The following is a 27,253-nucleotide window of genomic DNA, read 5'->3' on the forward strand; positions in this document are numbered from 1 at the left end:
CCCTTTGCATTGGTTTTAGAATATTTTAGAAGCTTTTAATTGTAATTATTTTTAGAATGCTTTGACTGTTTTACAATGTTTTGCTTTGTTTTTGTTTTTAAATTGTGTATCTGTTTGCTGCCCCAGTTTCCTTGGGTGGAATGGAGGGGTATAAATTCAACAAATTTATTATAATAATTAAGGTTTTGATGAATGCATGATGCACACAACTGTATTCTTATTTCTACTCTAGGCCGTACGGTTTCTACATCAATAAATTAGCTTGTTGTCACAAAGGTACACATTTTTACTTCTCTCTCAGGCTATCATGAGAATATTTACTAAATATTCATTTTATTGAATATTTACTATTTAATAATAATTTATTATTAGAAAGAGGTTACTTGGGGCTGGCATTTATATCACAACATTAGCAATGGCAATTAGCTAGTTGAGATCCCCTGCATTCTGCAGAATAGTGGAGGAAATTCACACGAAACAATGATTCTGCAATTCTAACTACCATGAGATACTGCAATTGCAACTTAATGTTGAGTCTCAATTTTATTTTTAAAATAAGGAAATAAAACTAGTTTTATTCACAGTTCTTTTAAAAACAACAGCCCTTTCCTTTTTTAGCTATTTGCAACCGTTCAAATATGGAAGTTCTACTCTTGTGAAATTCTACTCTTTGTAAACCAGAACCACTCCCATGGTCTTTCTACTGCAGAAGATAATGGAGGAATGAATATTAAAGCAGCATTCAATGAAAACCTTTCAAACATTTTGGATTTCTATGACCCACTCCTGTGAAATCCGGGCCAGTGAACTCAAATTCCACAAGGAATGAGGGAATTGGCTTGCCTCAGTACTCTCCAGGTTATGTTTCTGGTTTCCGTCTCTGGTAGGGCTTAGCCTCATAGCAAAGAGGTACAGTTAAAACACCATTCAGTGCCAAGGGGAATATAGATGGTGTGATTAATAGGGATGGATGAATCTGTCAGTTTCAGATGTCTCATGTATCCAACGCAAAATTCAGTTCAGCACATTTCCACATCAGTTTGCAATGAAAATAATAACAAAATGTTCTCACGAAAATTCATCAGCATTTAAGTTCATATTTGTCTCAACATATGTATTTTTGCATGCAATTCCCCCTAATATTTTTTGTATGTTGTTTTCACTAATGTACACATTTTTGCGCCAACTATTCACTCTGAGAATTGCACTGCAAAATTTCAAAAATTGCTGATTTCAAAGTATAGGTGCATTTTAGTCCAAATACAGTTTCAGGGAGTGATAGTTAGGTAGCTCACATTAAAAAGTGAAGTGAACTGAGTTTCTCCCTCATCCCTAGTGGTTAATTCTATATATGCCATCTTCAAAACTGTTTCTCTTTCTAAAAGTTCTAAGGGAAGTTCCTGGTTCAGAGGTCAAAAGAGTCAAGTGCCCAAAGTAGTCAGGAAGAGCTAGGAATGTCCTAGCGGTCAATATTATTCACTTCTCTTAAGTTGTGGAATCTTTTGATCAAGAACACTCAGTTCTTTGAAGTAACATATTAATGACCTGTGCATTGTTCCCCAATTAAGAACAGAAGTCACTATGAACTAGCAAGGAGGGAATGTTGGTGCTATTACATACAGGGCTGGATTTAGGTTTAATGAGGCCCTAAGCTACTGAAGGTAATAGGGCCCTTTATATGTCCAGCTGTCCTTTGTCAACAACAAATTGCCGCTGTTTTTTGTATTGAATATATGCTATATGGTAATTTATGGACCTAATAAATACACAACACAAAAATACTCTTGCTGTATGCAGCTGTTATTTTATTTGTTTCTTATCTTTTATTTTGGAAATGTACATCCAGGTTTTTCCCCCTTTAAATTTTGTTGGGGCCCCCAAGAGAGTGGGGCCCTAAGCTATAGCTTGTTTAGCTTATACATAAATCTGGGACTGATTACATACATTACACACAAGGGTGCAGTGGGCAATTGTTCTGTGACCCCACAAAGCTGTACCCCCAGCATATTGGTTCAGCCATTTTATACAAAGAAGTCATGTTATTCAGTGGAACATATCCAACAGATGGACACCATGGAGCAATGTGTGAAGAGATCTGGCTTTTCAATTAAAAAAAAATTAAAGTCCAGGATTGTGAGAAAGCCCTATCGAAAACTGTACGCTGATTGCCTGGAAGTCTATTCAGTCAGGGAGGCTGCTGAGCAGCAGAATGGACGGTACACCAGCAGCGGTCACAATCTACCTCTTGGGCTGGATATCAGATTCAGGCCCTCAGAGAATGGAGAGGTCTCCTGGCAATGGAATCTTTACAGACTACAGAAAACCCTCCCCACCCCTCCAGCCTATGTTGACGCTACATCAAGCACACAGGTGAGCACAACGGTTTAGGTCTACCCCAGCCAGCTCACCCACCCAGGTCTCAGTAACACATTCCAGGTTGGCTCCTCTCATTCATTATCAAGTTGTGGGTAAGCACAATCTTATTAGAAACCAACCTGATTTTAAGTAACAAATGGAGGTCTAGAAAAAGTGATGGCCTCCAAACATCTATAGCTTCTTCTTCTCACATACATTTATTATATTGCTATTCTATGTGCTTGGACACTGCAGTTCTGTTAACATCAATATCTTCCATGAGTGGAACAGAACTTCCTATTCTGTCCCCTCCAGTTCCCCCCCCCAAAAAAACCCCATTGTCAAATCATTGGAGGAGAGGAAACGGAAGTCCTGTTGCACAAGTGCAACTCTGCTCGTACCACGTTGGCTGCAACCCTGTGTTTTGCCCTGGATTTCATGTCTCCTCTCTGTGGCCTTGATTACATAGCAACAAAACTAATTTTGCAGCCAAGTATACACAATAAGAGTGGGATGCAGGTGGCACTGTGGTGTAAACCACAGAGCCTAGGGCTTGCCAAGCAGAAGGTTGGCAGTTTGAATCCCTGTGACGGGGTGAGCTCCCATTGTTCAGTCCCAGCTCCTGCCCACCTAGCGCATCAAAGTGCAAGTAGATAAATAGATACCGCTCCGACGGGAAGGTAAATGGCGTTTCTGTGCGCTGCTCTGGTTCGCCAGAAGCGGCTTAGTCATGCTGGCCACATGACCCGGAAGCTGTCTGCGGACAAACACCGGCTCCCTTGGCCTATAGAGTGAGATGAGTGCCGCAACCCCAGAGTCCGCAACTGGACCTAACAGTCAGGGGTACATTTACCTTTACCTTTATACACAACAAGGGACTACAGCCTATCCTCGGGAGTGATAATAAATGTTTTCAAACACATTCACACTTGGGGGGGGGGAATTCTATATGCCTAAAATATAAAGTGCACATCTTTAGAAGAAAACAAAAGGGGGGGGAACCCTGGTATACTATACGTGATCATGAAATTTCTATGAATGGAACAAACTAATACACTTAGCCGTGGATCTGTTGCATTCTTTTCCATGTTGCTGTGCAAATTTTATATTAATTGGATGGAAGTATTTCCACAGAAGGCATATAAGCCTATATGGAGCATGACCTATTCATTATGCATGTCGGTTGCCATAGTACAATTCTGGGATCCTTTGCTCAAATACAGAGCCCACAAGCCTCCTCTCTTCATGCATCCAACTCAAATAACTGAAGGGGAAACAGATGCACCGAAAGGGGAAATCCCTTGTATGGCGGGTCAGCAGGTAACAGAGTCGGGAATGAATTGCCCACCCATTTGAGTCTACTTTGATGCCACGTCCATGATTCTCTGCTGTCTTGTTTACAGAATGGCCCCTTTGAAAAGTAGGTGTTTCAGCATTAAGTATGGGGGGAAATGAGGCCCAGGCAAGCTATGAGGGTACCTGAGTAAACCTGATTCTGAACACCTGACAAAGGTGAAATGAAACAAGATCACCAAACTGGACGCAGCAGAAAGAAAACATTTAAAGGCTTTCAAAACACTGGGGGAAGGTGCACTACACAGTATGTTAAAACACAGATAAAATGTTTTCCATCACTGTTTTATTGATAATTATTGTGTACATTGCATAGAGATTTTTCTGCTTAAGCTGTCTATCATTTTTCCTAGATAAATTACTGGAAGCTAAGAAGGGTCTAACAGAAAGAACACAAAAAAATTATTAGGAGTATGCTAACCGCTGTCCAAATAATGAAAGCAGACAAATGGCATCCTCTGACAGCTCCAACAGAAAGTGGTTTAATAAAATTTGGTCTTTTGCCACAATGATAAAAATTGACGGAAACAGTCTAGTCAAGGGACAAAGAAATTAACACTTTGAGAATCTATTGTCTTCTACATATGTGAAACATCAACTAGAATTATTTAAAGCCTTTTCACTGCAGTTATACTCAATCACTTACAGAATTGTAAAGAATTTTTTAATCTAAATCCTTAGAAATTAATATATTTCCTATTTCTCATTAAAGTATATTTTAGAAAGTAATATGGTAATAAAAAAGACACGAGCATGTGATCTCCCCAGAACATGTGGCATGGCTCACTTGCTAGCTACCTGAGTTTTGTCACCGCTTTCCTTGAATTCTAGTGGCACCTCAGGCATGTGGGTTGATATAATGTGGATAACATGAGTTGCAACAGCCAAGGATTAGCTGTGTGGCTAGGACAACATGGACAGTTCTCCTATTTAAAGAATCAAGCTGCCTGCTTATACTCTCTCCATCCCTTCCCCCCTTCCCAGTTGTACTATTAATTAATTAATTAATTAATTAATTAATTCTATTACTAATAGCAGTAATTACCAAGGCAGCAGCTCTACAGCAGTTCAGCTTCTCCTGCTGCATTTCCTCACCCTAAACTTAAAACCCTGTAGTGCTGTCTCATTGTGAATCCTGCAGCTTTTGCTGCTGTAAAGTTCCCCGCAAATTTCCCAGCGCAAAACAAAGTACATTTGGAAAGTGTATATAAGCAGCCATCATAACCAAATATATGACTCATCCTCAGAAAAGAACCACTCAACCACTTCTGTTGCACTTTCTGTGTTTGGGATTCTTACAAAACCAGAAAAACCCATTGCTGGCCTCGTGCAATGCCAGTATGTGGGGCCATGAAAATAGTGGGGTGTAGCCAGCCACAAGGCATCACACTGGTGCGCACACACAGGAAGCTTGTGTTTTCATCCAAGGTCTGTCACTGAGCTTCAGCAGAACTTCAGCCAATCCCCTTAATTTCCTTTATTCTAATTTTAGTTCAAATATTTTGGTGCTGTTCCAATATAAAAAAAACCCAGCTAATATTGCACTTACTGAAAGCAACACCCGCCAAATGATGTATTCTTTTCCCCCAGTGTTCATCAAATAAGCCTGAATTTTAATAACTTATCTATTGAAAGGATCAGTTTAAATCAAGGGCTTATCTATCATTTAACTGACATGCCAGTTACTCCCCTTGGTGTTATACTGTCAGCGTTCTGTTCTTACATAACGGAATGGGTAGCCTTCCCTGTCCCTCAGTATCTGCTACCTGAGGCAGTGGCTCACTTTGCTTAATGGTAGGGCTGGTGCTGGGCTCTGCTACTTGAGAAAAGAATGGTATTTTTCCAAGTCACACTAGATTGTGGCTTTGAATGCTGGGTATCTCAGAAAGATAATCACATTCTTGAGGAGAAGACATCAGAATATTGTGCAACAGCTATGCTTTTGTGGCTCACGAAACTCATTGCCTGGCAGGCACTAAACTGTATGAAGAGGACACAACTTGAACTTCACAATCTTACAGTAATAATAATATATAGAAAAATAAAAAATTGTCCAGTAGCACCTAGAGACCAACTAAGTTTGTTCTTGGTATAAGCTTTCGTGTGCATGCTGAAGAAGTGTGCATGCACACAAAAGTTTATACCAAGAACAAACTTAGTTGGTCTCTAGGTGCTACTGGACAATTATTATTATTTTATTATTATTTTTTATATATTTCGACTGCATCAGACCAACACGGCTACTAACTGAATCTAGTAGTAGTAGTAGTAATTAAATGCCAGCCAATTAATTTTTTCTCTCTCTCTACCATGTCAAACAGATATATTCCTTATTGCCATAGGTTTAAATACTTTAGTTCTTTATAGAAGTCACAGTGGGTGCAGCTAACTGGCAGAGTGCATAATTTACTTGAAAAATGTCCCAAATTCAAGTTCCCACATCTCCAATGAAAAGTAGGGCTGAACAAAAATGCTCCCTCACTTGCATGTGCAACCTGCTTTTGGTGACTGATTGAATGCTAGTGAAATTCACCTAAAGACTCAGGGCTCTTTACTCACTGCGGCAGCCTCTTTTAAACTTCTTTGTGTTGTTGCCCCACGCAATGGCAGAACCGGGTGCCTCCAGTCTGTCACAATTTTGCAGGAGAGATTCAAGCACAGTTAGATTGGTTTCTGCAGTTAAATTGGATTAAAAGGATGTTGCCCTAGCACAAAAAATAAATCTGTTTTAAGCAAAAATTAACTCACGTTTTGCAGTTTGGAAAGTGATGGAGAAATACACTGAAAAGCGTGAAATGAACAAATGACTAATGGGAAGCCATGTGAACACCCCACAAGCGGATCAAGGTGAGAGCTCATTGTTGTATAACAGTTATGCCAGGGGTCAGCAAACTTTTTCAGCAGGGGGCCAGTCCACTGTCCCTCAGACCTTGTGGGGGGCCAGACTATATTTGGGGGGGGGGAATGAATGAATTCCTATGCCCCACAAATAACCCAGAGATGCATTTTAAATAAAAGCACACATTCTACTCATGTAAAAACACCAGGCAGGCCCCACAAGTAACCCAGAGATGCATTTTAAATACAGTGGTACCTCGGGTTACAAACTTAATTGGTTCCGGGTTGCCGTTCGTAACCCAAAAAGTACGTAACCCAAAAATCGCACTTTGCGCATGCGTGAACCGCGCAAAACGCTTCTGCGCATGCACGGATTGCGCGTGCACTGAGAAACACTTCCGGGTTATGGGAGTACGTAACCCGAAAAGTACGTAACCCGAAGCGGACGTAACCTCAGTGAAAGGTACGACTGTAAAAGGACACATTCTACTATTGTAAAAACATGCTGATTCCTGGACTGTCCATGGGCCAGATTTAGAAGGTGATTGGGCCGCATCAGGCCCCGTGCTCAATGAAGACTGGATATACTCTAACCTCCATGTATGCTTTGTGCAAGCAAATCAGGATGAATACTCAATATACAGGTCGTCTGGAAGAGCCCACCATTTCCTCTTCAGCTGTCCCTTCAAATTACACTATTATAATGATGTACATAAACACACATTTTCAACCCTCTGCTATTTTTCAGGCAGACTTATATTTTATTTTATTTTCCATCTGAAATATTTATCCAGTTAAATATTTATTCAGTTTTGCTTTTTCAAGCCAATCATGTGTGTATTTTTATTTTATTTTTAGCGGGTGTTGGGAGAGTTGCTTTGACTGTCACAAAAGCTAACCAATCAGTATTCACACAACCAACTTCTACTGGAAGTAGGAAGCACCTGCTGCTCCCAAGAATGAACCTTTTAGCAAGGTTGTGTATTTGACTGAAAAGAGATGAATGTGGATCACGATGTATGTATCTGTATGTACCCTTTTTACACGTGAGAGGGGTCAATCAGTTTTCAGTCTCACTCCTGCTATTTATGTTAGCAGCTTACCCTTATTCATATGGAAGAGAATCTGGGGACAATTTATTTCTAATGCGAAGTAGTCTTTTAGGCAATGAAGGTTACACATTACAAAACTAACTGAAGCATAAGCCATGTTAAGCCTTATGTGTCAAAACTGAATCCTGATTGTGTGAGCAAGCTCTTCGGTAACAAAGACCACTACAATAATCAAACACGGCATTGATAACACGTTTTCTGTGGAACCTCAGCCATCATGTTCATAAACAATTAAATGTCTCTAAGGAAAAGACTGCCCTGTGACAAATTCTTGAGTTTCTGGAGCCGCTGCTGCAGCTCCTTGCAGAGAGGCTTAGCATGACTTACTCCAAAATGCCATGTTCATGTCTAAGTCAGCAGTTCATAGGCTTCTTGCCAAAAACATACTCTATACAGCGGTAGCTACTAAGCAACTCTGGAAAACTCAGCTAATGCCATTAAAGCAATGAACAAAAGCTGGGGAAGGCTGCACCAAAGCCTATACAGCACTAGTGATGTAAATTTCATGTTGGAATCACTGCAACAGTGTTTGCTGCAACCTTAGCACTGCTCCAGCTAGTGGATCAAAACAGTTTTGTGTCTCTCTGTTGTGTGTCACACATTAAAGGCAATTAAGTTACCAGGGTTAATAGGGTTGCCAACAAAAGTTGTTGAGCGGCAAAAATGACACTGCCAACATGGGTTGCCGGGCGTACGGCAGCCCTACATAACAGCATTCCCAGGGCATTTCTGGATTATTAGTGTGTGTGCACAATTGTCATTCATTTGCTGCCTCTACCTAGACTTCTTCTGTCAAGGTGAAATCCATAATATATCCCAGAATTACAAAGCACTTTATAAGGCATATCAGGCCAGATGTCTGAAGAGATTTGCCGGTTATTCTAAACCAGGGGTCAGCAACCTTTTTCAGCCGTGGGCCAGTCCACCATCCCTCAGACCATGTGGTGGGCCGGACTATATTTTGAAAAAAAATAATGAACGAATTCCTATGCCCCACAAATAACCCAGAGATGCATTTTAAATAAAAGCACACATTCTACTCATGTCAAAACACCAGGCAGGCCCCACAAATAACCCAGAGATGCATTTTAAATCAAAGGACACATTCTACTCATGTAAAAACACGCTGATTCCCGGACTGTCCGCAGGCCAGATTGAGAAGGTGATTGGGCTGGATCCGGCCCATGGACCTTAGGTTGCCTACTCCTGTTCTAAACCTTAACAACTACCCCTCATTTCAGAAGTGAGCCCTAAATTGCATAGGATCCCGAAGTTCTGAAACTTTAATAAAGGATGGCCACCACCAGAGAACAGCAGCAGCAATAACCAGGACAGAAGATAGACTTCCCGCAATATGGTTCTTCCCTAGTTTTTAAAAAAATACAATGGTGAGAAACACCGGGGGTGGGGGTGCTTAGCCAAGCTCTTTTTGTCCGTTGCATAAATCTTAGGTAAGGAAGGGAAAACCAAGTCCAAATTTCAAGCACGTCACTATGTGCAATGCTGCTATAGAATGAAAACAAAGGCACATGGAAGGGGGGAAAAGAAACTAGATTCACACCCTCTTGCAGCTTCCTGCTGATAAGAAGAATTCCTGGACTTTAGCCACCCAATGTCACTTGGAAAGCATCACTAATACATACTATGGAAATTATATCTATGTGCTTACAAAGAATGAATATCACATTCTCTTTAGTACCTCTTAAATAAGTTATATAGTGAAACCACCGCATCTGTTTCATAGATCACAAAGCAGGGATATCCTGATACCAGAGAATAACCAAAGCAACAAAATGTTGCAGCATGGAATGATCCTCTTTTTTGTTTTGGCAAACCATGCCCCTTTTCAGGATATGCCATTCCATATGCTCCCCTCTGTTTTCTGGTCTCTCTCTCTCTCTCTCTCTCTCCCTCTCTCTCTCTCTCTCACACACACACACACCAGTCAGCCAGCATTCCATGTCCATCCAAGCATGTTCAGTACTCATTTGGCTGTTTTAAAACTTGAGGAGGGCAAGTAAGGTCCCTCTTAGTGATTTTTTTTTTGGTACTTTTATAAATCTTGAGGATCCTCCCAAACTGCTGATACTGTATGTGGATGGTGCCATTTTGAATTTCTGACTGTATCCACACTCAGCTCCAAACTTTGGAAATAGAGGGAATTATTACTTTAATGTAAATACATCCCTATGACCGTTGCTGGAAAATGATGGCCTCATCCACAATCTGAGGCCATGGTGGAGAACAGTCCAGGCACACTGCAACCCCAAGAACCGCAAAGTAATATGGGGAAGGTGGTAATGAGAATCTCCCTGGCATGACACATACTTTTAACTTATCGTAGCCAGAAAACAAGGCATATTTTCAGACACTCACAAGCTGCACTTACGAACATTGAATAAATGATGGTTCAAACATAATGCTTATCCGTGATTTGGCTTTGTTGGGGGAAGCCAGACTGGACCCTTCAACTCAATTGTTTCTTCATCCCCCATCTTTGTGCTTGGCCTGCAAACCAGGATCCCATCCCAGTTTATAATCCTTTGTGGCAAAACAAGAGCAAACCATTGTTTGCCAGTTCAGCAAACCAAGAAAGAAGGGAGGGATTTGCCAGGCACAAGGGGATAAGAGAGCGCATGAGCTAATGCCAACCTTTGGCCCCTCCATGTGAAATGAGGGGTGGGGAACCTCTTGTTCTATAGATGTTGCTGGATTCAAACTCCCATCATCCCTGGCCATTGGCCATACTGGCTGGGGATGATGCGAGCTGGAGTCCAACAACATCCAGAGGGCCACAGGTTCCCCAGCCTATTAGCATATGTGCCTACATGTGTAGAGGCAACATATTTATGTGTGTGTTTGTGTATGAGTAATAGAAGTAATTACTTAATGAAGTAATAGAACATAGCAGAACGGTGCAGAGGATGAGGATACAGAGAAGAATAGAGGGGTGGGCACTGTAAACTTTTCCCTGTAGTTTACATGAACCTGGACATCTGCTGAAAACTTTAATTTCTCTCTTGAGAGAAATTGCCTTGCATAGCGATCACTTCTGGAGTTGAATATATACTACTAGGCTTCCTATGCACTTGAGCTGAAAAGCAACTGCACGTTTTTACGTTGTGGTATCAAATCAGGCTCTGCCAACTACGTATCACTGAATGACTCAACATTTACAGTCACCGCTCCTTTTCCCTTGTAGTAGTTTGGAATTTCTCCTTTGATACTGACAAAGAATAAATGGTTGCCTCAGTCACATGTTTTCTGGCTAATTAATCACCTGGTGCACATGGTGTGTTTTTTCCTAGCTCCTGCCGACAAGAACGAGTGGTGCACCATCTCAGTAAGATGCATTGGCACAGCTGTTTGGAGAGCTTATTATGGGTTCAGGATCTAGCTATCCTTAAAGTGGCACTGGCAGCCAGAGACAAGGACTCCTTTACCCATAGTCGCACATGTCACTAAATGGGTCTTTGAGCCTCTCTCGCCTGATTTTGTGTGCATGTGAGAATGCTGTTGATGCCAGAATTTTTAAAATGTGGAAGAGATGGACTTTTAAAGGGCATAAGCAGCTTTACCAATGTAGGTTTTCTGTTCTCGCTAAAGATGCCGAAAATTCAAAAAGCATGTGTGAAAGTGAACTGAGAGACCGTTCATACCAACAGCATTTCATCATTATCTGCCTCAAGCCTTTATACAAGGAAATTTGACAATTTGGGGCCAATCTCACTCTGTGGCTTTTTCTGGCCATTTTGGTAGGACAACTGGGTCATCTTTTATTTTGAAATCAAATGCAGTTTCTCCCACTGCTGTAGCAAGATGATAGCGTAACACCTTTCCTCTTCTAGCCAATGCTTAAAAAGATAAAAGTGCCCCGTTAGAGTTGCCAAATCCAGGCCCTGTCTATGAAAGACCCCAGGTACGAACATTCAGTCACCTAAAAGCCCCCATCTCACGTTTAAGGTGAGGCAGAGCCTCCATGCTGTGGATTTTAACTCAAGAGACAAAACTCAGCTTGAGTTTACATCCAAGGAATAAGAGCTCTGAAGGACGGACCGCTCTCATTATTTGCCAGATCTGCTTGTCCGATACAGAGTCACCTGTATATCTAGCATCTGTAAACAGAAAGAAAAGCAAGGGGCCCAAGAAAAAGCTGGCAAAGACCTGTCGACGCAGCCCCACTCAAACCCCCATGCTGGAGATGGAGGGCAGCCAAGCATGAAGTCAAACAAATATGATAGAGGAAATTAACGGCACAGAGGGGGAGGGAATATCCACACATTGGCCATCTGTTCAGTTTTCTACCATGTGCTTTAAGGGGGGGAAAGTCACCAGGTCTCAGAGCAGTTGCCCTCATAGTGTTCAGAAAGTCACTACAAAACTATTCAGGAAAAGAAGCAGTTTTCAGAATTCTGAAGTTTTCATGACACAAAGAAATGTGCCGAGTACCATATCCCATTCTATATAATACCTATATACTACACACACACACACACACACACACTTCTGCTGATCATCAGATTTGCCTAGTTTAGATGGCTGAACTAAGTTTTGAAATAAGCTTTCTTCCACTTTTTAAAGAGCAGCCCTATGACTAGAAATTAAGCAGGTGAAGCCTATCCTCCTGAGCATAGGAGCCAACTCCTAGGGGGCTAGGTCCTTTCAGCCCTCCGTTACATGTCCATCCGTCCCCCAATATTTTATTCAATTTGGCACCCCTGAGATTTTATTTCTCTGGGTTGGGCCACAGCTGGAAGCACTGCAGCAGAAACAGTAAAGTTGGCGACCCTACTCTAGAGGAAGCCACAGGCCTTGATCTCCTCTTGCCTCGGATCAGGGCCTTCATGGGGAGACACGTCAAGGCGCCTCTTCCCAGCACCGGACTTGCGCGGAAACAGCCCGGCTACAAAACAGCGCCGCGGGCGGGCTGGGTGGCTGCTCGCAGGACGCGCCCGGTATCCCTTTGCGCCACCGTCTTCTGACAGCGCACGTGGGAGCTTCCCGGGACATGGAAATTAACAACAATGAGCGCTCATTAAACTAATGAGAAGCCTTGCAGCGCTTGTCATCGTGGACTTCCGTCTCGCGCCAAGAACGAGGCAAGCCCTGCTCTCGGAGATTGCCCGCCTCTCGTGCCCAAGCGCAGCTCCCCGCCGAGCGCGCCGACGGAGCGAAGCAACCAGCGCAGCCCGACTCCGCCCCCGCGCCGGACTTTGCAAACTCCGCCGCTGCCCCGCTCGGAGCAGCCGGCAGTTTCCCGGCTTTCTGCAGCGGCAGTTACGTAAGAGGCCCCCGCGGCTCCCCTCTAAGCTCCTGGCGGCGCTGCTGAGAAGGCAGAGAGAGGAGGGCAGAAACGAGCAGCCCTTCGCCGCCCCTCTCCGCCTTGGAGCGGGTGGAGTTCAGCGGCTCTCCTCCCCCCCCCCCCCCATTGTTTTGCTACTTGACTTCTCCGGTTCCGCCATCGTCTTTCCCCTCCCCCGCGCTCCTCCCCCCCCCACATACATTGACAGTTCCCGGCAATGGGTCGTCGAGTCGTCCCCCCTCCCGTGGGGGGTGGCGAGAGACGACTCGAGACCCAAGCACACTGTGATGGCTCAAAAGCCGGCTTGATCTCTTGCAAAGGAGTAAGAGGGAGAGACGGCGGAGAGAGTTGCTTGCCCTCCACCCGACTCACCCTGCCGCCCACCTGCCTACTCTTCTCAGCGACCCAAGTTACACATATAAATTATAAACTTCTTGATCCCACGACGCGTCTCTTCCCCCCCCCCAGTCCCCCGCACTCTCCTTCTGGCTAAACACCTTCTCCGTCTTCCACCTGCTCCGCTTAAAGCGACCTCGCGTGCCTCGTTGGTGAAACGGAGCGCTGGGTCCTTTAGGATTCTCCCGCCTCGCTCCCACCAACCACCTCAGCCGGGGGATTTCTATTTATTTTTTATTTTACCCCCACCCCCACCCCCCCAACACACACAGCTGGTGTTGCTGCCGCCACCTCGGCGGACAGTTCACACGCCCGCCTGCCCGCCCCAGACGGCGCCTCTGGTGATTGTAGCTTTTTTGCCTGGAAGTGGCACGCGCGTCCGGAGTCTGCCCGCTCTCGGCGTACTTACCCTCCCGTGAAGGTCAGAGTCGGCTGCGCAGCCACTGGAGGGGAGGGGGAGAAAAGCACGCCACTTCCCAAGCCACTTGGCAAACTCGGCTCAACTTGGGTGCCCTCTGCTTGTCCCGCCGCTCTCCTCTGACTCTTGGCACCAGGTAGTTCCAGCTGTTGCAATCCTCTCTTGCGCGCTGCCAGGGGTGCGTTCACCCCCCCAGGACCCCTTACGGACAGCTCTCCCTCCCCCTCATTTACTGTCACCTTCTCGCTCTTCAACTTCCTAGATGTACCCAAGAGAGGGCAGCACTCAACCATGGCTGGCCACGCCCCCTATTGCGTAGCCTGCCGGGAAATGTAGTTCTCGAGAAGTCCTCTCCCAAGCGGAATCGCGCTCGTTCTCAAAACAATTCCTGGGAGCGCCCACGCAGGGTCGGCAGTAGGCAGGCGGCCGCGGTTTTGCGTGTTCTTTACGCGTTCGTTTTCTCTCAGTTATCCACCCTGCTGTTAAATGAATGTTACACGACTTGAAAAGGGCAGCTTAAGAAATACTGTAACTGAAATGAGTTAACTTTATAAAAACTAATTCCTTAAAAGATAATATGTTGCCATTCCGAAGCAATTTGGAGACGATCGTCAACACAAAAGCTCCCTTTCAAAGCACAGACTACTCTGTAGATCAGAACAGATGCTCCCTAATCTTAAATATGAGATCTGATTGAAGAGAAAAGGGGAAAGGTGCCCTAGGGTTTTTATTTACTTGCTTATTTATTGCATTTATATCCCACATCTTTCTCTTAGGAGCGCAATGTGACATACATGGTCCTCATTTGAAACACACAACCCTATGAGGTAGGTTAACTGAGACTCAGTGAGCTTCATGGATGAGTGAGAATTTGAACCCTGGTTTTTCAGGTCCTAGTTCTGAATCCATGGGTAGGCAAACTAAGGCCCAGGGGCCGGATCTGGCCCAATCGCCTTCTAAATCCGTCCCACGGACAGTCCAGGAATCAGCATGTTTTTACATGAGTAGAATGTGTCCTTTTATTTAAAATGCATCTCTGGGTCATTTGTGGGGCCTGCCTGGTGTTTTTACATGAGTAGAATGTGTCCTTTTATTTAAAATGCATCTCTGGGTTATTTGGGGGGGGCATAGGAATTCGTTCATTATTATTTTTTCAAAATATAGTCCGGCCCCCCACACAGTCTGAGGGACAGTGGACCGGCCCCCTGCTGAAAAAGTTTGCTGACCCCTGCTCTAATCACTATACACCAATAGGGTAGTGGAAAACTTTCCTTTCTCCAAGAAATATCTGCTTATAACCTTGAGGTTGAAATACATGAGTTCAGAATTAGTTGTTATAAATTGCACAGGAAAAGGTGAGAATGCAAACTGTTCATATAATATATTTTTTATAATATATTCTCTCGAGAAGTTCTTTTAAGAGTTGGGGAGAGATCAAATGTGCCAATCCTGTGAGCATTTACAAGTACAGTTACACTCTATCTAAAATCATGGCCACAGAATGGCAATTGTTTAGAATGATCAAGGATGGGGGACTTGATTTGGTTACAGGCCAGATCCTTAACTCTTTTATAGCCCCCAATTTGACAACTGGGCATAGCTACTCACCTGTCAAATCACCCAACATCATGATGATGCCAGATCATCAGCTGACCAGCTGGGCTTCACAGCACAGCACAGGTCTCTTGGCATGGCATTTGTGCCACTAGAGGAGGTACTGGGAGCAACTAAGAGGGGCAGGTTGTTGTGATTTTGCCTTGTTCGTGGGAACCAAAAAAGACAGGAAGATAATTTCCTAAGATGAGTATCATGAATGAGTAACCACAGCAGCAACATTCCAAAATTGTTACTGAGCCATTGATTATAAGAAGTGGTGCTTCTAATTACAGTGATGCACAGTGAATGACAATGTATAACCATTAGGGCTGAATTATATAATCTTTCAGTTAGAGTAATCAATTTAAAGCATTTTAACTGCTTTAAAAGTGTCATGTATTAATTGGATGTCAAGTTATTATATATATATATATATATATATATATATATATATATATATATATATATATATACACACACACACACACACACACACACACACACACACACACTGTAGGTTAAAGGCACCATAGAAGAGGCATTCTGTCTTCTCCATCACACTATATGGAGCATATATTCACATCATCTAAAAACAAGGGACATATTCCCCCCCTCCCGACACACACACACCTTCAGAACTACCATTTTTATTTATACTGTATATGAGACTTAGTCAACTCAAATTCATTCGCAGACTGATTTAGCCCTCATAACGGCTGTATATAATCCAGCCACAACATCTCAGTAAAAAGACGGAATTATCATTGTGTCCCTATAAGCAAGGATCTCAGATCAGCAGCACTATGCAGGAGTTCTTCAATGCTAGCAATTAGGTGGATGTATGAAAGCATATCTCATCCCTGTGGTAAATTCCTGTGTTATGGAGCATATCCTCTCCTCCTAACAGCCCATTTCAACAAATTCTCCTATCATGAGTTATATATGTGTTGCAATGAAGTTGTGGATGTCATTCACATGTATGGATGAAGGAAAGGACTAATGAACAGGAGTGGCAACCTCTATTGGCTTGTGATAAACTTCAAAAGCACCAAAGGTACATGAATGCCTACCCGTGCCAGTAACTGAGACACCTGGAGAAGCTTTGAAACCCTAAAGTGTGACTCAGTGTTGCTTAAATCCGTGGCCCGCCTCTCAAGTGAGGGATGGAGATATTCCAGAGATTTGTGGGAGACCTCGTAGGTAAATTGCCAACCAGCTAATAGTAAGAAATAATAATACACCAAAAGTTGGAAGAAAAGAGGTGGCGTGTGCTGTGTGCTACACGTCTTTGGGCACAGGAATGAGGCAATGTTTCACTTGCGTATTTTCCATTCAGTTTCCTTCAAGGTCATCCACTGGCTCCACAGTTGGGGGGGGGAGTGAAAAAAACAACAACAAAGATACTGAATGGGTATTTAGTATGCTTGTTTATTTCACTCCCTCCCCAACTGTGGAGCCAGTGGACTGTGCTAGTTTTAAATGTGGGAAGCCGAGGTTCAAACCCTTGTGTATAATGGCAATCACTTTGTGCTTTGGACAAGTCACCCATGCAGTTAATATTAATTTGCCTCAATTTCCCAGACTTCTGTATCTTAGTATCTTAGTCCATGTCCTCCAATGATAAACATGTGCCACTTGTTCTAGGCATCTCCTCCAGGAAAGCCCATTTTTGAGCGAATGGGATGGCCTGGGACTCGGGCTCGGGCTCGGAACCAGAGGATTCTCAGCCTTCACCAGATCCTCTGCCTCAGGCATCATCTGAACCAAGTATGGGGCCTGATCCTGAAGAACCCCAGTCTGCACAGGTTTCCCTGCAACAAGCACCAGCTGGGCCGAGTCGGGGGGCCTGAGCCTGTCCTGGCTCCAGATGCGGGGAATACCTCGTTGCCGTCAGGTGGGTCATCACTGCTCCACTACCGGCTGGGTCAGGAGAGGCTGAGGCTGCCCCGGGGTCTAGTAACCTACCGGCATCTCCCGAGCTGCAGAGACTCCGGTCTGAGAGGAGGAGAGACCTGAGTACTTGCAGGAGGAGTGCTCACATTCGGGCGAGACAGGGTGGTGAGTCGTCAGGGGATCGGGACTGGCCATTACCTCGTCAGAGATAAAAGGCTGTCGGACCCTGCCCCAGGTTGTGGGAGCAACGTTGCTGTTGGCCAGATTTCTGCCTGTGATCCTGTTCCTGACCTTGCCTGGTTTCCTGCCCTGTGATCCTGCCTTGGCTTTGCCGGACTGACTCCTCGCTGACCCTTTGGACCCCGGACCGGACGTGGACCTCGCTTCTTGGATTACCCTTGGGACCAGCACATGTGCTTAATGGGGAATCAATTGCTTAAATAATAGCTATTGTTTTTATCTGTGCTTAATCTGAATCAGGGTTCAATCCTGGAGCCTCTTTTGACCTCTGGATTGAATAGATATGATGCAAGAAGGAATTGGTCTGGCTCTCAAAATGTGAATGATGCCTTCCCACTTACCACCTAGTAGTAACGCTAGCCAGTTGCTTCCCTCTTCCTCATAATAACATAAGAAGTGTCTGCTGGATCAGGCCAATGGCCCATTAAGTCCAGCATCCTGTTCTCGCAGTAGCCCATTCACACATCACCACCACCACTGAGACAGCTATCGCAAGAACCTAAATTAGCTGGTTTTGTAGGATACATTTTTTAAAAAATGAATGTGTATCAGGTTAGTCTATGGTCCCCAAAGAAACAGGTAGGGTATATTAACAACTGGTTGTTGCAGTATCTATTACACCATATTCAAAATATATGCCAAAAAAGGGGTGTGAGATGTAAGAGCTTATTGACACTTAACATTTGGCCCTGCGCTTTCTAGACACAGGTGTACACTTTAAAACTCAGTGGCTAAGTGCTCTCATTTTTTTTGCCCTTGAGCTTTGCCCACAAAAAACCCGCTCTTTAAAGCTACAGCATTTGGGGCTTTTTAGGTTAGGGGAAAGGCATACCAGATGTGACATGATAAAAGTTTATAAAATTATGTGTGGTGTGAGGAAAGTGGTTAGAGAAAAGTTTAGCTCGCTCTCTTGTAACACTAGAACTCAGGGAAATAAAATGAAGCTGAATGTTGGAAGATTCAGGACAGACAGAATAAAATACTTCTTCATGCAGTGTATTGTTAAACTATGGAACTCCCTCCCACATGAGGCAGTGATGGCCACCAACATGGATGGCTTTAAAAGATGGTTAGACAAGTTCATGGAGGATGGGACTAACAATGACTACTGCTCTGCTTCTGAATATCCCTGAAAGAGGAGTCATGTCATGCTCAGGTCCTGTTTGCATCTTCCCATAGGTATCTAGTTGGGCACTGTGAGAGCAATACACTGGCTTAGATGAGCCACTGCCCTTATGTTCTGGTCAACTAGATCAAGGCCCACTAGGTGGCAATATTGCAATGCACCGTCATTATCTTTCTGTATGGGCTGAGTGAGTCTGCAAGTTGCCAATCCAATCCAACAAGGGGAATCTGCTAAGCTAAATACATTTCTGCACACATATTACTTGCTAGAGACCGAGAACACAAGCAATGGGTTGCTGTTCATTACTTTTTAAAGGGTGCTAATTCAGCTGTGCATATGAGTGAGCAACCCCATCTAATGTAGGAATGGGGAAGTGTGTGCATTGAAAGCAATGTGCTGCAGGGTATTGATTCTCACATGTGTATTTACACCCACAGTTCCCAATCTGTTGTGTATTGAATTTGCAGGCACAGCACAGTGGCAGAGCAGCCAGGAACTACGGTAGTTAAGGGATGTAGTGATTGCTTTTAATTAGCTCCACCTGGGTTGTGTAGGCTAGCCCAAATGCCTATACAGTGGTACCCCGTGTTATGTACGCAATCTGTTCTGGGTTGCGCCACGTAACCCGGGCATACTTAACATGAACGAACGGAAAAAAAACCTGGAACTTTGCAGGTTTTGCGCTTCTGCGCATACACGAAGTGCGCAGAATGCTTTTGCACACCCGCGCGTTGTGCGCGCTCCGCGAAGGACTTCCGTGTCGCAGAGGTGTGTATCCCGAACATACACAACACGGAGCATACGCAACACGAGGTATGACTGTATATAGCAGCAGGGCTTTGGTTTTGTGTGTCATTTTACTGGTTTGCTGCCATGAACAAAGATGTTACCATACCACCACTGGCTGGACTCACAATATAACACAATCCAGCAATTGCTGTGTGTGTTGAACTTTTTGTCTGAAGAGGGGGAACTGAAATTCTATACATACTTGGGAAAGAGTCCTGTTAATGGAACTTATTTCAGAGTAAAACATGGGAAGAATCAGGCTATAATCATAAGCTTAGTAGGAAATAATCACCATTGGGCTCATTAGGAAATATGTGTAGGTAGCATAATTACTACTTAGAAAAACCAGTTATTAAAACATGGCCAGCGCTGGGAGGAAGTAGATATTGCTTGAAGCAGAGAACTCACATGTGAGCTATCTGTTAAATAGCTTACAACGATTCATGTTGCTGAAGCATAGGGTTCAGCAATGCTGCTCTGGTGGGAAAATGCCCAAGGTAGTAATATCATTGTGAATTGATAAATTGTAATGTCTCACTAGCATGGTGGCATTACACCTGAGCCTGTTTATTTATGAGGCAGTGCCAGGGGGCTTTGTCAATGGGTCCCTGGCCTTCTGCCACTTCCCCTCCCACTCTTGGTTAGAAAACTGCATTATGTTCTCTTGCTTCAGAAACACATGTGAACTGCACAGAAGTAAGGCAGGGTAGAGTGTACAGGGATTCCACACTATTTCAAATCCCCAGAGAGCTTTTGTGCATGAATAAGGAACAGCTTAGCTCAGGGAAAGGAGTCAATATAACAGGTCAGGTGTGTGTGTGTGTGTGTGTGTGTGTGTGTGTGTGTGTGTGTGTGTATGTTCATGCTTGGGTCCTGTGTATGGGTAATCTGAATGCATACTGGTCGGTAAGAGTCTCCTGCTGTGCTGTGTACCTGACTTCTTTTTGGGAAACACTGTGCTCTTGTCTCTCGAGAGCATCTATTTACCTATGGAGGTGGTGTGGATGGATGGCTCTGTCTTTGGTGGGGTGGACTGGATGGCCTTGAGCAATCCCCCGTGTCATTTATCTGTGGATCCAAGAGCAATGCTGCCATAACAAGAGGCTTCCTGAGCAACATTTGACATTGCTCCCTTCCAAAACATTAACAGTGAGCTGAGGCTGCCAGGGTCAATTAATGGAGCTACCGTTATTTAGCCTAAGATTTATTCCAGGTATACAGATTCCAGCCAAGGGTGCTCCTCTTTAATGCCCTCTGTAAATAGCAGAACAATAGCTGAGCAGACTTGAGCACGAATATCTCAGGTTTGACCATTTATTATCCAATCTGCCACAAACATCATTATAACACCAGACAGAGATTCAAGAAAGAAAGAAAGAAACCCAGGACCCCAGAGTGCAGATAGTTCAAGGAGAATGGTCCAAGACAAGCTTAAAGGGGAAGAAAGAAATTGTAGCAGAGATAAGGGCAAGCATTTAAACTACCCCTTTCATCTCAGTAAGAATCTTAAAAGAAAGGCATTGTAACAGAGACAACTCAGGTATAATAGCAAAGAAGCTTAGGCGGCAGCAGCAAAACCAATTCTGTTGTTGGCCATGTCATAGACGGAATAGTACTTCCTGAGGAAGACATCTCCCAGGATCCAGAGAGGCTGTCCATTTTGGGAAGGCAGATAGGTGGGCTCAATCCCAACTGTGCAGTAGCCATTGTTCTGTAAAGCGATAAATAGAAATGGGGAAAGTGAAAGTGAGTAGGATCCATAAAGATGCTAGCCCAGTTATTATAAAAACAGGTGACACACAAGAGAAAACCCTATCTTCCTTCTCCTGTCCCGAACCTTATGTTCTAATTCTCTCTATTGGTTCTTATGCTAAAATAAAACAAACGAGTTAACGGTGTCCGGATCTCTAAAACTTACATTGAGGATGTAGGCGCTGGGGGGCAGAGGGAAGGAAACCCCATTGATGTTGAAGGAGATGGTGGGCAAATTCTGAACACTGCTGCAAGCAACCGCATACTGTGAATGAAGAATGCAATGACTGGTTAATTTCCTATAGGAGTGGACAGCTAGGACTGCATGGAACTGAGATGTTGTCATTCAGTAGGCATCAATTACTTCTATAATGCCAGGATTCTTAGTGACTTTGAGGCCACCCACACAAACTCTGCACAGGTCAGCTACATCCCACATCACCCTGCTTCCTGTGTTACCCTCCCAGCTCTTCAAAATATGTAATTTCACCTACCTCTCCGTACTGATTTTGCTGAGCACCCACAGCCTGCACAAAACTCGCCATGTACTGCTGAGGAACGGTGAGGAGGGATGTCCCAGTGTCCACAATGGCTTGGCAACCTTGGCTGCACCATCCAGTAGCTCTTCCCCCAATAGAAAACCTAAGAACAGGGGACACATTGAAAACCCCACCATACCTCTCATGTGCAGTCTTGCCTATATCCTCTGCAAAAAAACGTATGAAGTCCTTGCTGGGCACTAAATTTCTTTAAACAGATTTATTACTGTGAAGCTCATGCCTCCCTTTCACTGCCTTCTGTTCTGATGTCAGAGGACCAGGAGGTGTCGTGTGCTTCTCTATGCACCAAAAAGAGTGGATTGATTCGTTGCTGATACTGATACAAACCTCATGCTGACTCTTAACAAACCAATCTTACCTGCAGTCCTTCTAGTTTGTCATTTGTGTATCATGGCTTTCTTATAGATTAGTACTCAGTCAATGCATATCTATACCATAACATGATAAAAAATTCTTTCCAGTAGCACCTTAGAGACCAACTAAGTTTGTTCTAAGAATATACCATAACATGGTGTGCCTTGTCCTGAAATCTACTATGATGGAAGTTGTATAACAGTGTTTTACTAGGGGCTGTACCCCTGCTCACTTCACTTGCCAACCTCACCTACATTCACCCAATCTCCACCAACCCCCCTTGCCAAAGCCATCCACTGCTTCGCTTTCCACTTCATGGTGCCAACCAGCCACCTTTTTCCTTCCTGTGCTGCTCATCCTGCCACTCCTCATGGGGATCAGCCATGGCAGCAGCAGATTCCAAGGCCAACCATGAAGCTGGAAGCTGGATGGTGGGCAGTAACAGTGCCAGCTGGTCTAGGGATCTAGATGCTGGTGGGCAGAGGAGCCAGAGCAGCTGAGGGGCTGCCCTGGCCTGTTTGGGTTGTCCCTCTGTGGCTTGCCTGGGCTGCCCATCCACTGCCTCTCATGATTCTGCAGTTCACAGCACCACCTGCAGCTGAGGGAATTGCAGCATGATGATAACACTTACGTTTGTATAATAGGGTAAGATATTTTAAATTTTTGCCAGCTGCCCTCTTGATATAGAAGGTGAGGATGTAAGTTATAAATATGAATTCCCACCCAGTGCTATATGCCGTTCACCTCCTTGGCTCTATTAATCCTCCAATCATTTCTCCATTAGATAAAGAAGCCATGGAGCATGGGCTCAGGCTCATTTCCTAGCCTAAGTTTAAACAATAAGCTTGTGGTATGCAAAACATCTAGGCTTGCAGTCCAGTTTTACACATTCAAGAAATAACCTTCCCTAGGGACATCAATGTACATTAGATTGTAGCTATGTGTAGCCAATTCATGCAGAACCCAGAGTGGAAATGATGAACACACAGATGACATAATAATACATAGCTGTAGGCTCATGAGCAAAGCCACATCCTACTTCAATTTTAATCCACTGCAGTTTGAATATTCTTATTCCAGAAATCACGTGAACATAAAGTGACAGTGCAAACATTTACTTCGGTGAAATCTCTATGATGCTTTGAGAAACAATGTGTAAGTTTCAGTTTATATCTGCATTCCTTCTAGAAGAGTCTGGCTCAAATCCAAGAAGGTGTCACCATGAGTTCAAAAGCACAGCACTATATAGATATTTATGGGAATTCTCCAATGCTCTTGAATTATTTTTTCACAATTTCAACTCACTCTTGAATTCCAATCTGCCAATAAAGTTCTTGGGTGACTGGAGCCCAATAGATCTCTCCAGAGTACAGTCGAGTGTCTACACCTCCAAAGACAACCTCACCACCATACTGAGAGCTTGGTTGGCTACAAACAAAAAGAAAGGATTAGGCATTCATAATTTGTTCTGGGATGTTTAAAGCAAAGAACATTGTGTAAAGCGGTGGCCCTCATTTGGGTTGTATGAATGCAAAATTCCCTTCAAGGAAAATTAAGGATCTGAGATAAATACACACCCAGAGTACAGTAATGTACATATGAATTTCTTGTGCATTGTTGGTTTTTTTTTTAATGGCTGACTATATACAACATTTTATGCAAAATTATACCCCAAAATATGTATATGCGTGAGAGTCAAGCCACATGCAATATGTTGTTTCTGCGCTATAATTTTATAAGTATTAATATATATGTATTTTTTTACAGCCATGTACATTGTTGTACGTATGGTTTTTTTGCTGGTTGCTTTAGGAAACCTGGAGTGATTATAATTATGCACAATATTAACAGGTATAGTAACACATACAATAATGTGTATAAACATGCATTTAACATTTGAGAAGTGTTTGTATTTATAGCAGAAGCACGCAGGGAAATAACTTACTTCTCATCAAAATCATGGAGTAAGAATGAAGTTAGAAAAAATTATGTGTGGAGAAGCTTAATACTGAGATTTTCAGAAAATTCCATCCCTTCATGTCTAACTGAAATCTCATCTATTTCTGTGGCAGTAAAGCATGATTAATTTATTCTAGATCCAACCCATTTATATTTATGCTATGATGTATGAAAAGCAAAGGAGTGTGTGACATTAAAGCTAAAGGGAAAATGGTTTCTGTTTCTTACGAGCTCAGATAGAAGCTGAAGATTGGCTGTGAAAGTAAGTTTTGCTGCAACATCCCCTCTAAGGCCGTTGTAGCACCCCCAACTGCAAGAGAAGGATAAGCCATCCCCAGGATGCCATCAAACTGGGCATAAACGAAGTTGGAGCCAGGTTCATTTTCACTCAGGCCAAATTCTTGCTTAGTGACAACAATGTTCTGGAGCTAAAGGAGACCAAGAGAAAGTGTCAGTGTAAAATTCATAGATAGGATAGGAATGAAAAGAATGATAAATTGTCAAAAGAGGGCGTCCACCATCTTTGTGTCCTGCTTTTGAGCTTCTATAACAGAGGTAGCCAACATGGTGCCCTTCAGATATTGTTGGACCACAATTCCCATCATCCCTTAGCTTATGATGGCTAAGAGGGATGGTTCCCCACCCCTGCATTAGCAGATTCACTTGATGGTGATTCATTGGCAGCAGTAGACTAGTTCAACCCCCCCCCCAAAAAAGGACAAAGTGACACTTACTCTCATGGTGTCAAAGCCAAAAAATCCATCAAGGTTACCGCTACCATACTGCAGGGAGAAGGTCTGTCCATTGGTGGAGTAGGTGGAGGACTGGCTGGGATTGAATCTTGAATGACCAGCTATGGGAAGAAATATAATAAAAGGCTGAAAGCTTCCATAGGATGTACCCTAAATGTTGCACAGCATCAGCAGAAGTAGTACAGTTAGAAAAGCCTTAGCTTGGCGTCATGGATGACAGAAGTTCAGTTTCTTGGAAGTGAGGCTCTGTTGAAGCTTTGTCCATCACACCACAGCTGGCTTAGCTGTAGCTATAGATGAAGCTAGCTTCTGAACAGTTGGGGATTTGTGACTTACTGCATGCCTGGCTGTTGCAGTAGACAGAAGGCACCCACAAGTTTGAAGAGCCAGTGTCAAACAGCACCAGGAAATTCTGAGGTGGTGTTCCAATGCTGATTTCTCCATAGTAAGAAGCCTGGGGAGAAAATATATCACAATGTGAATTCCATAAGGATTCTGGAATGAACTTAGCTCTGTGATTTGCATGGAATGAGTGATTCTGTGGATTTTGAGAGCTCCCAACCCGATTGATTTCCTGAGGCTTAGGATTTCTCAAAAGACACACACATATTTACACACTGGGGTATTGTGATCACTCAAATAAGGGCGCTTGAATGCCCTCAGACAGGATTGAGGCAGGAAGGACCCTTCTCATAGCCTTCTCATGCAGGGTGAATGGAATCTTCACCATCACCTCAACCATTTCCCCCTTCTCTAAAGGATTGAGTTTTTGACCATGGATGTAAGAAGATAATCAGCAATGGCACCACCCAGTGGTTTCTCCATCAGGCAGTGGGGATTCTTCCCAGCAGAAATTGTGCAAATAGCATATTTTCTATGTTTTGTTACTTCTACAGCCTTATATCATTGTGGAATCTGTTGCTGCTGGGTCTCCACAGGGTCCACTGTCAACTCTTCTCCTGCTGCCTCCTTCCCCTGGTCCAAAGGGGGGAGGCAATGGTGCACATTTTGAGTTCCTATAAGTCTTTTGTGAGCACTCAGGCCCAGCACTCACAAAAAGGCTCAAACGGTTATGAAGGTTAAGCCTAGAAATACTCATGCATCCTTAAACGGCACGCTACGTTCCATGTGGTTTCTCAGCCTAATAGCACTCTGCTGTAGTAGGAAAAATAGGTAAAGGTAAAGGGACCGCTGACCATTAGGTCCAGTTGCAGATGACTCTGGGGTTGCGGTGCTCATCTCGCGTTACTGGCCGAGGGAGCCGGCGTACAGCTTCCAGGTCATGTGGCCATCATGACTAAGCCGCTTCTGGTGAACCAGAGCAGTGCACAGAAACGCCATTTACCTTCCCGCCGGAGCAGTACCTATTTATCTACTTGCACTTTGATGTGCTTTCGAACTGCTAGGTGGGCAGGAGCTGGGACCGAGCAATGGGAGCTCACCCCATCGTGGGGAGTCGAACCGCCAACCTTCTGATCAGCAAGCCCTAGGCTCTGTGGTTTAACCCACAGCGCCACCCACGTCCCTAGTAGGAAAAATATAGGCTTGTTAAAGAGAACATCAAAGATACATAGACAAGTTAACTAAGAAAGGACAGGAGACTCACATCCATGTACGCCATTGGTTCATAAGCAACATTGTACTCATTGAAGATGTACTTTTTGGCTTTGTCAAGTTTGTGGTTCTTCAGGTAATCTTCCAGCACACCCTTCTCCTTCATCACCTCTCGGATAGACTTGCCCTTCTTCAGAAGGACGCTATATGGAATTAAAAAGCAGAGCGTGGATATATAATTAATATTCAAGCACCCCACACAACTTGGATGACAAAGAACCACCACCATATTTGTTCCTATTGCTGCACTGAGACTGCCCCTTGGCCCCTGTTCTCCCCCCTCCCCCGCGGCTTTGATGGAAGGATGCACATTCAACAAACTGAAGAAATTAGGTTTACTGAATATGTGAGTATTATTGCATGAAGCACCCTTTATACATGGCTCCTCCTTAACATGTGGAGAAAAATATTCTCACATCTTTGCTCATCCCCGTACACTCATCTAAATCTCTGTGCTATATAATTTTATCTTACTCCTGACTTACACCATGAAAGTTCAAAAATTCTAATGCTGCCTGATTTGCAAGTGAACAATTTTTGCATCTTATTTGTCTCTCTGCTGTTCTGTTTCATATATAGTATTAAACTGAGTAAGAACACTCACTTCACTAGTCCATCTGACAGCTGGAAGCAAGCCAGAACCAGGAGCACCCACTTCATGATGCTTGATTTCTCCCACGACAACACCTGATGAGCTTAGTAGACCTCAGAAGAAAGTGGTCTGAAGTCTCACTTTTGAGCCTTTGGTTTTATACCATGGATGCCCCCACACACACCAAAAAAATGAAAACACCTTATTGGCTTGCATTGCCATTTCCTGTAGCCTAGTACTCAACCACTATCA

At 43.8% G+C, this 27,253-nt stretch overlaps 2 protein-coding genes across 2 annotated transcripts in view; both read right to left on the bottom strand.

Moving 5' to 3' along the window:
- TFEB (transcription factor EB) overlaps positions 1-14,050 on the bottom strand; it is a 66,937-nt gene extending 52,887 nt beyond the window's left edge. The window contains exon 1 of the mRNA XM_033152681.1: positions 13,766-14,050. The gene's annotated coding sequence lies outside the window, so the exon portion shown is untranslated. The remainder of the gene's footprint in view (positions 1-13,765) is intronic.
- Positions 14,051-20,782: 6,732 nt separating this feature from the next.
- On the bottom strand, positions 20,783-27,141 carry LOC117048622 (gastricsin-like). Its single transcript, XM_033152682.1, has 9 exons — positions 27,014-27,141; positions 26,402-26,552; positions 25,132-25,249; positions 24,778-24,896; positions 24,272-24,471; positions 23,390-23,512; positions 21,665-21,812; positions 21,337-21,435; positions 20,783-21,129 (listed from the first exon to the last, which is right to left on the bottom strand). The coding sequence occupies exons 1-9, from the start codon at positions 27,067-27,069 to the stop codon at positions 20,977-20,979; spliced, it is 1,167 nt and encodes a 388-aa protein (XP_033008573.1). The 5' UTR covers positions 27,070-27,141; the 3' UTR covers positions 20,783-20,976.
- Positions 27,142-27,253: the final 112 nt, after the last annotated feature.

Source organism: Lacerta agilis, chromosome 6 (genome assembly GCF_009819535.1).
Source record: "Lacerta agilis isolate rLacAgi1 chromosome 6, rLacAgi1.pri, whole genome shotgun sequence".
NCBI classification, from domain to species: domain Eukaryota; kingdom Metazoa; phylum Chordata; class Lepidosauria; order Squamata; family Lacertidae; genus Lacerta; species Lacerta agilis.